This window comes from Lycorma delicatula, chromosome 11, assembly GCF_047948215.1.
Source record: "Lycorma delicatula isolate Av1 chromosome 11, ASM4794821v1, whole genome shotgun sequence".
NCBI classification, from domain to species: domain Eukaryota; kingdom Metazoa; phylum Arthropoda; class Insecta; order Hemiptera; family Fulgoridae; genus Lycorma; species Lycorma delicatula.
The window spans coordinates 67,700,102-67,712,286 of NC_134465.1; the positions used below are offsets into that span (position 1 = coordinate 67,700,102).

Consider the following 12,185-nt stretch of genomic DNA (forward strand, 5'->3'; position numbering starts at 1 on the left):
TATTTACACATCAATATTTTTTATCTATCGCATTTTTCTTTGACTCATTTTTTATTTGTTAACATAGTTTTTGTTTGTGATCAAAATTATTCAAAAATATTAAATCATAGTGGGCAGGCTGTATCATACTCAGGTTTTATCTTCTTGAATGTAAGATATTTAATCTTCATCAGATAAATGTATCCATTGAGCACAACATTTCCTCAAAACTATTCATTCATTAAGCATAAGACCACTTACTGACTGAAACAGTTCATGTTATTGAACCTTTGGTACAGGGCAAGTAACTTAAAACCAAACCAAGCTGGATCTAACTGCAGTTGTTTGAGGTTGGCTTCAATGCTGCTACTACTAGTGTCAATATTGATCTTGTATGTTACTACTCTTATCTATTGTTGTCAGTTGTAAACTGTTTTCATACTTCAGTTCAGTCTCATTCTTCACAGTTCTGTTTTTCTAAAATGCCTTATTCAATAAGGAAAGGGTTGCTATAGTGGAGGCTTATAAGCATTCTGGATTCTTTCACGAAATACATAGAATATATTCGGAAAAACCTTTTGAGTGTCAGCATGCACAATTTGGTTAAAAAAATGGCATACAGTGGGATTAAATTCAAGTGCAAAATAAATTAGGCAACCTTCCATCAGGACTCCACAGGCTAGTATTAAAAAAGAATCTGCTAGTTTGAAAAAATGTTTTCTTAAATAGTCGCAAGAAAATGATATAAAATACACATCTTGCCCGAAGATTGTTCATGATTTAAACTTGAAATCGGCTATGTGACAACTGTACAGCAACAACTTAAGAGAACATCTTAATTATTGCGACTGGCTTCTTGGAAACTTTGTCAATAGAGAGATAGATACGACGGTGTACTTCATTTCAGACAAGACATATTTCATTTATTAGTTAATTTTAATTTGCATAACACAGGTACAGGATGATTGAAAATTCTACCAAATGTTTGAGCATCCACTTCAGATGATTTTGAAAAATCGATGTATGGTGTGCATTTCTGATAATTGCATTGTGCACCAATATGTTTTAACCATTCTGTAAAAGTATACTACAATTTTCATCAATCACTTGAGAACAAAATTGCATTGCTGAGCAGGGTACTCACTTCAAACATCTTTTGTTAAAATATGTAAACTTTTGCTTATGTAGATACAAAATTTAATTTATGTTTTCACTTTATAATTTCATTCATAAAATTTAACATGTCACAACTGTGTTTAGTATGTAACAGTTTGGTTTTAAGGTACTCAACCGGTATAAATCAAATTATTCTTCATGCAAAGTGATAATTTCATTTTCAGTTACATTCCTGTTTTCTTACATTTGTTAGTTAATTCCATTCATTTGTAATGCCAATTTACTACAGAGAAAATGTTGAGCGAACACCAGTAAGCTTTGAAAAACAGTCATAAATTTTCCAGAACTAGTCGATGACTGCTGATTTGTATGGAGATTTAGTGTTTAAAAATGTCATCCTTAAATTTAGACTACTAAAAATAGGATCATATTGCTCAACATCAAATTTCTTTATAACATTCAATAATTATCAGTAATTTAAATGTATCATTCCAGTGATACATAATTTTGCACTTAAAGATACACAGAAAAGATCAACTTTCAATTAATGTGCACTCACCACACATTTTTTAATATGTTTTTTTTCTTTTCTTTTTTTAAATCAAATCATAACATGTAACTTTTAGTATTTTAAAAAAATTCATAAGTTAAGTATAACCTCTGAAACTTTATTTATGCCATTTCGGTAAAAGGGTAACACAAAGAAAAATAAATTTATCAAAATTTTTTGAATCTAAGTATGTGATAGTAACATATCAAATTAATTATAATGTTAATTCATTTTCATAATGTGTGTTTCTAATTTAAAATCATCATTAATATTTATGTCATTTCTTTCAACCAATTTTTGAATAGTTTATGAGCAAAAATACAAGTTTTATTTCTCCATTCATCAGATTTTTAACCTACTATAATTGATATATGTGGTGTGGCTAAAAAAAAATCTGACTAATTGATGTATAGAAAAACAGCATATGCATGAAGGCCAAACGGCACTCAGCCGAGTCATGTGACATCCCCTCTTTCCATTCCTGCTGTCAAATCAACTGCAGACCCCTTTGTCAGACTGTGGTCTTCATTCATATCAGACCTTGCATCTCCAGTCCATCAGAAAAATATTAAGTGCTTTCAAAAGGCAATGCATTAATGTGAAATTTTATGTGAAACTCAGAAAATCCACTACAGAAATTCTTTGTTAAAAGAAATATACAGTGATTGAATGTTTATCACACATTAAGGTTTTTGAGAGGTTTAAACAGTTTAAAGAGGGGCGAAAAGAGATTGAAGGTGACACATGTCCACAATGACCATGTTTTTCAACATGTACATAAATTGGCTGAAGGTCAAACTGTGAATCGGCAATAATACCTTGAGGTTCCAACTACTTTCTGTGAACAAGTAAGAAGAAAGCGATCTGAATTGTAGAAAAATAAACAGTGGATTCTGCATCAGGACAATGCCCCAGCCATACTGCATTGTCTGTCAAGACATTTTTGGCCAAGCACGGAATCCTGTGTTGGAACACTGCCTTATTCACTGCACATGTGACTTTTCTGTTACCCAAGGTGAAATCAGCATTGAAAGGAACAAGATTTAAGACTGTTGAAGCTCTGAAAGCAAAGGGACGGACACCTTGAACATGGTTTCTGAGAATGACTTACAACACTGCTTGGACAAATAGAAAATTCGCATGGAGCGTTGTAGGAATCATGGAAGGGATTATGTAGAAGGTTATAATGTTAAAATTGTGAAAAATATAAAATAAACATTTTTATACCAGTAGTCTGGTTTTTTTTAGTCACATCTCATGTGTGTGTGTGTGTGTGTAATTACACAATTTTTTTATTTATTTACTGAACAAATATTTGTTTATAAATTTTAATGCATCATGTAATCTATTGTGTAAATGTAAATAAGTAAAATTTATAAAAAAACATTACTTAAGATGGGCTTATGCCTGAAAGCGCTTTAATCAAAAAGTAAAGTAAGAATGTTCTTTAATTCTGTACTTTTAGGAGTGGCGGAATAAGTTTTATATTAGATAATTAGTAGCTAGATTGTACGTATGGAGAAGATATGGACTAAAAAATTTAATTTAGATAAATTAATATATATGTGTGTCTTGTGTATATGTATGTAAGTAATTTAAATATCTTACAAGTTGTTATTGTAAGACTACAAGACTACACTTCATTCACATTCTTACATCCTCTGAAGTAATACCTTACGGCAGTTCCGGAGGTTAAACAGAAAAGAGTTATTATTCTTAATTAATTTTATGATTTTTTTTTTATCAGATCGTGTCAAAATTCTTCACAGCAACAAGCACAATTTAGTAGTTCTTCATATAATAATAGTAATAATGCAAATCTGCAAAAACAAATTGCTGCAGCAAATTTAAATAATTTGAAAACAAGCAATAATAATTATAATAATAGCAATAGTAATATTAATTCAGCAGCAGCTGATAATAATATTAGTAATTGTTCTTCTGTTGATTTCCTACAAAATTTATCGTCATCATCCCATTCTACTGGTAATTGTAGTAGTAGTAGTAATAGTAGTAATAATAATAATAACAATAGTAATAGAAGTTCAACAATACCAGTGGTGCCTATATTACGCACTAGTGATCTTAATTCCTCGTGCACAAAAAGAAGTAAATCATCATTGTCATCTTCTTCATCATCTTCATCGACATCTTCCTATTCTTCTTCATGTTCTTCAACAGTAAATAAATGTAATAAGAAAAATAATAGCAGCAATGGAGGAAATAGTCATAATAAACGATTGTTGGATGTTTCATCATTGTTGTCGGCAGTAAATAATGTTAATAATAATGAAGACGGTGATTCTTCATCAACTACCACTGAAAGTTCTATGCACGATGATTGTGATAAGGTAATTTCTGTTTATTTTATTCTTTCCTTAAATTAATAAACAGTAGATGTCACTTATGTTTAAATTGAGACAATCCCAATTCATATAGATGAAAAACAATGTAAAACTCTTCCCTGCATAAATTGAAAACTAAGTTTTTTGTTTATTTTATTATATGTTGACCATAAATACTTGAACATTTTCAATCTCAAGGTAAATAAACTTTATTATGTATAAACATTACATCAGGAATTAATTTTTGGCCACTTATGTTCAATTCAGCATTTTATATTTAGGGAAGCCTTCTATTCACCTTTTATATCTTTATTATTAACCCTTCGCAGACAGCAATGTTTTGTGGCTGTAGGAGGAAGACATTTTCAAAAAAAGAGTTCATGCAAAAAATTTTTAAAGTAATTTAAAACAACATGCATTCATGCATAAGAACAACATATACATTGTGTTTTTGCTGAATTCTGCCACCAATCTGGTTAAGGAACTCTGTTCAATTATCTCGTAAGAAAAAGACGACACATAAACAGTACAAGTCTCACTGAGCGCACTAGAATTTACAAACTATAGGTGATGATTTTGGTTATGTTTTCCATTGAGATCTTTTTATGTAAAAGACACTGAGTAATAAAAGTAACAGTAGTAACGTTGATGGTAATATAAAAACAGCAATTTTGAAGTAGTGCACCTAGGCAGAGAATAGTATAATATGGTTTTATTATAATAATAATAATAATATAAATATTTTAATTTATTTCCTTCTGAATTTTTTTCTCGAAAATTTTGTTTGAATTCAAACGAAACAAGCCGAAAATGAAGTTTTGGAAGGAACAGTTTGTAAACAAATTGTTTACAAACAATTTAACTTAAAAATGAGCAAAAACACGAAAAAAATAATTCATGCGTCTTGTTATATACGCTCGGTTATTGAACTCATCTGATAACTGAAGTAGAATGGTTCCTAATCATGTTTTATCTGGAATTCCAGTCTCAAAATGATTGAAAGAACATCTCCTGCCATCTCTTGGAGTTTATAAGTAACTACATGAAGACAAACAGCCGATCATATTCAGAGACCCATATATGGGTTTCCGCCCTCCAGCTTAAGTACTCATATGTAGGTTTCCACCTGTAAAGGATTAAGATTTTTTTTGTCAAAGATAAAATTAAAATAACCCTGTCACAGTGATTTTTTTACACATCAGCTTTGCAATATCTTCAGTTTTTTATTGCATTGCGAAACTCATATCTTGGTTCACAAATGTGTAGGAAGAACAGTTTTAATGCAGATTCTATCTTTTTATCTTTTTCATTGTGATTTCCATTAAAATTTAGAATGTTTAAAATCGATTGATAATGTCATGATTTTTCAAAAAGTAGCTTTAAAATTTTTAATTCTAGTGTGGCTTATTTTGGATAAGTTATAATAAATTCCTATAAAATTTCAGCTTGTTGGTATTTAGATTGTGATGTATTTTTTCTAAGCCCACTTCCTTTTTCCTTAGTCTACAGCTAATCTATACAACTAAAAAAGTAACCAAGTAAATGTTTTGACCACTTGTTCAAAATAACATAAATCATGTATTTAATATATTTACAAGTACAGTCTAATAAAGATATTGACTTTACAAAACTGCAAACACACTAGCGTAATTAATTTATCTTCATTAAATCAAAAACAATTGTTATCATTATTTATATATGAAGTAATTATACAGTAATCCAGTTAGACAAAAAAGAAGTTGAAAGCCTTTTGATTTGTACTATATATAAAACACACACCCCATAAAACTAATCCATACACACACACCATACAAGTAATTCTTGATCTTTCTTTTTATGACATTATCATGGAGCCAATTTGAATGAATAACAGATTAAATTTTTTGATAAATAATAATGATTTTTTTTTTCATCAGAATGTCAAAATATAATAACACTAGCCAAACGCTTGATGATTAAAAGAAGTATGTTTTATTTATTTATTTATTTACCTGGCATCATTACAATATTCCAGTACACACATATAAAAATCTTCTATTACACAAGCTACACTGGAACTTGTAGGAGGTTTGTAAAACCCGTACACAAACGCTGATATCAATTTAAAAATAAAAAATAGGAAACAATAATCTTACCCTAAAAATATTATATAAACTTCATTTCAAATCATAAGTCTATATAACAACTTAATCTAAAATTAACCTAATTAAAATACTTCTTATATAATTTGTTATAAATATTAAAAAAAAACCTTTTCTTGTAATATTCTATTTAATTATTAATAGCCACCTTTGCAGTTTAGATTTAAGTATATTTTTACTTGTATTTAATAATTTCAAGTTGTTTGGTAAGCTACTAAACATTTTTATAGAATCATACAAGTGCCTCTTTTTGCCCACTTCAAGTCAACCATTGCTAAAGCAATAGATTTGTTTCTTGTTTTGCTTCTATGCAAATTATGCATTTTTTTCAAATTGTAATAATGCACAGTTATATAATAATACTCATAAATTATAAGTTTGACTATGATTAAGTACCATTTTGATGTTATTATTATCATTTTCCTTAAATATTATTATTAAAATACTTTTTTGCAAGTTTAATATGGGTGCTAACGCATTATTTTAACAGGTCACCATGCTGTAAAGCCATAAGTTGCAATACTATTAAAAATTCCATAATATATAGTTCATAAAGCTTGAGTATTTAACAGTATTTTTAAAGTTTTACAAAGATAAACAAAAGATATCTTGTTTTTTTATGTTATACTGCTTACATGTTCTATCCATTTTAAGGACAAATCTGTAGTTAACCCTAGATATTTGGTGCAAGTAGCCCTTTTTATAGGTTTATTATAATTCTGATGCCATTTAAAATTGGGAATATAGCTAAATGATTTACAAAAGGAATATATACTGTTTTGTTAGTGTTCAGCGTTAATTGATTATTTATTAACCACACAGAGATCGATAATAATCTATTCGTGGAAAAATTTGTATCCTTCCAATTGTTTTTAGAGCATAAAGCAGTGATATCATCTGCATAAGTAACAACAACACCTTTAGTAGACAAATTCAGTAGATTGTTAATAAATGTTAATACCCCAATTATTGTACCATGAGGGACTCCAAAATCATATTTCTAGAATCACTTTTTGTTTTACTAATTTCAACAACTTAAGATATATCAGTTAAGTAACTTTTTAGTAAATTATAAGCTAAACTTCTCACTCGATATCTACTTAGTTAATAATTGATATGAGGGATATTGGTCTATAATTAGGTACATTATCTTTTGTCCCAGTTTTATGAATCTGATTGACTAATGCTTTTGAAATGAGATAGACAATAACCATTTTAAATGCACTTGTTGAAAATGTCAGCCTATGGATAACAAATAACATTTTTTAATAATGCCGCATGTACACCATCCACCTCATCTGCTTTATTTTTAAGAGAATCTATTATTTTCACGACTTCATGTGAAATTGTAGGGTTCAAAAACAACACATTAGTATTTTAAGAATAGATTTTGGTACACTCTTCAATGTTGATATCATTTCTGAAATTACTAGCTAGATTCTCATCTACTTTACTAAAATATTCAAGAGTCAGACTTCAAAAAATCAATTATCTGGTAACTTTTAGCCTTAGCACCAATTTTATTCTTAACTAAATTTTACATTCTTTTGTTATCCTTTCCTTTCATATTTACAAATTCACTACCATAATTCAACTTAGCTAAATCAATAATTTTATCTAATTTGTACGCCTAAGTAACTTTCTTTTTAGTTCAACACTTAAGGGCTCTTTTTTCAAGTTTTGTAAAGCATGTCCTTTTAATAAATTTAATAATACCATATGTTATCCAATTCTTTTTATTTAGTTCAATTTGTCTAAACTGGCTCTTTGGAATAGCACATGTAATTTGTTTAAAAAAAAAAAAAACATTTAAGACTTCGTCAATGCTATGAATTAGTGATAAGACCCAGTTTTTCTGTTCAAACAATCTTAAAAGTAGTTTGAGATTTAATTTTTTGAGTTTGACGTTAGTTTTTTTTTGCATAATCTCTCTTTTGTTAGCCTCAATTTGGATAAAAACTGGTTCATGGTCAATAAGTTTGTGTATTGATTTATGAGATTGAACCCTCATGCTTTTAGATTTACAGAAAAAATTATCTGTGCAAGTACCTTTAGAATTATTATATCTTGTGAAGCTGTAAAACAACTGAAGATAATCATGATCAGAAAAGATATTCAGAAGGATTTCACTTTCATTATTCAATTTCAATGTATCCATATATAAGTCACCAGCTAAAAATTGACTGTTTACTTTCTGTTTGAAAGTATAAATAATAAAATATTTTAAATAAAATCTTTTTTAGTAATGTCGTATTTTAATATCGTAATGTCTTATTTTAATATCTTCCTGCACATTAGTATTCATTAATGCACTTATAATCGACAAGTTACCATATTTTTCAACATGAATTTGGAGCTTCATTTTTCTCATTGGCATACAGTAAAACACCATCAGCTTTATTAACTTTACTATTATTGCAGTACCTTTTAGTTGAAAAGGGGCACATGAGAATTGCCATGTTTCAGTACAAATTAATGTCAGGTTAGGTCTGCTATCAGTACTTTCAGTGAATTAAGTTTTTGTGTACACTCGAATGTTTACATGCATTACAGGAATACCATCATAAGTGATATTATTACAATTGAAATTATCAATATCATTGTGAATAAATTCATGTTCCATTATAGAATTAATGTTCAAATCTTCACTTAACATAAATATTAAGAATAGTTTTAAACATACTGTTATTTATCACATATTTTAAATTTCTGCAATATCTATCGTCGATGATGAAGATTTGATATATCTGCCTATGTTGCTATGAATCTTGAAATATCCAGATAGATGGGGCAGTGTCAGTATTATCAATGCAATGTTCAATTTTTAGTTTTAAATTTTTACAGTTTACTGTATCTGTAGAAAGATGATTGGTGTCTATTTTATTAGCATATGTACAGTTAAAGCAGCACAATTGTTCACTTGTACAAGTAATAATATTGTGTTTGCCACCAAAGTGGATGCACATTTTTGCACTTTTTCTTACTGCGACCCTTCTAATCTAGGTTTGCTAAGTTGTTTAATCAATACTTCATAATCTGTACCCATTTTGCAAGACTGGATCTGCTCCACAAAAGAAACGTCACTTTTATATATATATAATTTGTATTAATGCTGCCATTTTTATGTGCAAAGACATTTTTCATTGGATAAGGAACTCCTTTTGTACTTTTTCAACAAGTTTTTTCTAAGCTTTTTCTTTATTCTTTTGATTTTTAGGCTATACAGTAATACCTTGCAGAAATTCCTTTTGTATTGCTTCTTTTTTTCATGATCAAAGCATATGATAAATGCTTTATTCTATTAATGATACTCATTATTTCTCTCACCATATTGTTTTTGTCTTTCAACTCTTCATTCAGTTGTTGTAACAGTAGATTTTCAGTCCTTAGCAAATCCAGATACTCATCATTTCTTAGTAATGTTGCATCATTTCAAGATATAATCAAACTGTTAATTACACTACAAAATAAATCTTGCTTATTTTTTTAATAATCATATTTCTTAATTTGTGTTATGATGAATTTTGTGTTTGAATCCAAATTTTCATTATTGTTTTTTGAGGTTATGTTTGGGTCTTCATGTTCAGGTCAAATTATTATGACATCACCTACACAAGTACCTATTCCTATTTTCTTAAAATCGCTTTTATGGTAAACATTTTCACGCAGTACACACATTACTGAGCCAAACATCCCTTTTTTATGACACTTGTAACTTTATCGGGAGGTTTAATTCTGTGTCCTGCCATATTGAAAAAAAGAAATTGTGTTCATGATTGGGACTTTGTATAAATGATAGCATTTACCATTAATAACATTAAATGGTGTCTGCCATATTATTCAATTGTATAAGCTCTTTTACTGCAGTATTATTTGTACTTTCTTTCCGAACTGTATTTTTTATATAAATTAGTGCTTTTATTGCTGGAAAACATGAAATAAGTCCTGTTGTAATCATACCCAACAACAAAACATCCTGTAAAATATAAAAAATTGTTATGATATTTTGGAATAGATTTAAATTTACTGATTTTCAAAATATTTTTAATATTAACTTTGTAGTCTTGTATTAAAACAGATGAAAGATTTTGAATTAATTTGTTTTTGTTCCTGATTATTTTAAGTATTTGTAAATTTAAATGTCATTCCCTACTGTATATATTTTTCAAAACTTTAACTTTTCAGGCAGAATTTCAGCAAATTTAATCTCAGTAAAGGTATATAGACTTAAAAATTGCTGCACGGATATTTTTTTTATGCCGCATAATTCCACGTTATGTGATTGGTACATTCTCAGTTTATTTTTTATAATCACGTCACTTATGAATTAATGTGCTTCCTGCAGATTTAAAATTAAACGCTTTGTTAAGGCCAACATTTTATTTTATCGAGGAACATAAGGACTTTTGGATGGCATGAAGTTGATATATTAAAAATTTAAGTTGTAATCTTTTTTTATTTTCTTTATTCTATCATTAAATTAATTTTTATTTTTCCACCTATATTGTTTAAATATATAGCTGTACAGTATACTGTATAAGGTATGCTGATCGGGTAAAATTTTGCATGTCAGGATTTTTGCAGATCATGACCCCCCTCTAATCAAAAAACACAGTTGTAGCATTTAGCATTGAAAAATTCCATTAGGATGTATATTCATGTGCAAATCAAAAATTATCTACACTTTTCATTCTATAATTTATCTACACAAAGGTTGGGGTTCAACGTGAACATAACTTTTCTACATAGCTATTTCCCTTGTCAATGCACTTGGTACAGTGGTCCACACGCTTGTGTATTCCTTCTAAGAAGATGGTCACGAAGCCATTTTTGCTTCACTTTCTGCATTTCTTTGCCTGAAAATCTATTACCTTACAAAGCATCCTCAAGTGGCCCAAACAGATGAAAATCAGAGAGAGATAGATGTGGGCTGTAGGGAGGGTGTTCGAATACCTAAAAGTGCAACTTAATTGTTTGAATGATGTGGCAAGCCATGTGGGGAGCAGGTGTTGTTATGTAACAACATTTTCTTCAACATTAGACCTCAGGGTTTGTTGAGAATTGCTGGCTTCAGCTTGTTTTTCAATATTTCACTGTAATTCACACTGTTGATTGTAGTCCCCTTTTCCAGTACAGGCCTTTTCATCTCATAAAAAGTGGTAAGCACATCACCTTTCCCACTGATGGCTTAGTTTTGAATTTTTCTTCATTGGAGATTCTGGGTGTTTCCACTCCATACTCTGGTGTTTCAATTCTGTCATATAGTGATGAACCCATCTTTCATCACCGGTGACTATTCTGCTCAAAAATGTGTCGCCTTCCTTTTGAACCGATCAAGTAAGCGTTGGCAAATATCAACACATTTGAGCTTATGTTCTGCAGTAAGCTCTCTTAGTATCCATTTTGCTCAGACTTTACAGAAGCTGAGCTCATTTTGAATGATGATGGGTAAAACCATGACTAATGTTCAAAGAAGATGCTACCTAATTAATGGTAACTCATCTATTTGCCAGAACCATCTCTTGATCTTACTGAATTTTGTCCACAGTGGAGGTTGATGGGTATCCTGCTCCCTCATCATGTATCACACTCATCCAGCCGCTTTTAAACTTCTCAATCCACAAAAAAAATTTTATGTAATAATGCACTGTAGGAAGAATTTCAGCCCCTTTCACACTCTGACCAGAAAAATCGGTTCACTACTTGTTCTAATTGGTATAAACAGTTAGCAGAGCGGACATGTTTACACTGTAATAGCCGAAGCAAGCAAGTGACATAATCAAAATCATATTTCATACACATGCGCAGAAGGGCACTATGACAACTTTGAAGGTGTTATGGTGAAAGTGTAGATAATTTTTCACTCGGCCTTGTATGATGACTTGTGTTTTTGCTTAATGTCCGGACTGATGAACTAATTTGGATGAAATATGGCATGATGATTTCTGTATATGAAGCATCAGTGCCGTTTAATTTTGCCATTATTCATTAAGATATGAACCTTATATAGGTCCTCTATCTAAAAATTTTACTCAAAGAGTAAGTAAATTTTTT

General features: G+C 29.6%; 1 protein-coding gene across 1 annotated transcript in view; it reads left to right on the forward strand.

The window, feature by feature from the left end:
• Nucleotides 1-12,185, forward strand: part of Tmem131 (Transmembrane protein 131) — a 125,486-nt gene that overhangs the window by 89,340 nt on the left and 23,961 nt on the right. The window contains exon 20 of the mRNA XM_075379066.1: nt 3,393-3,996. Coding sequence (XP_075235181.1) covers nt 3,393-3,996 — 604 coding nt within the window. The remainder of the gene's footprint in view (nt 1-3,392; nt 3,997-12,185) is intronic.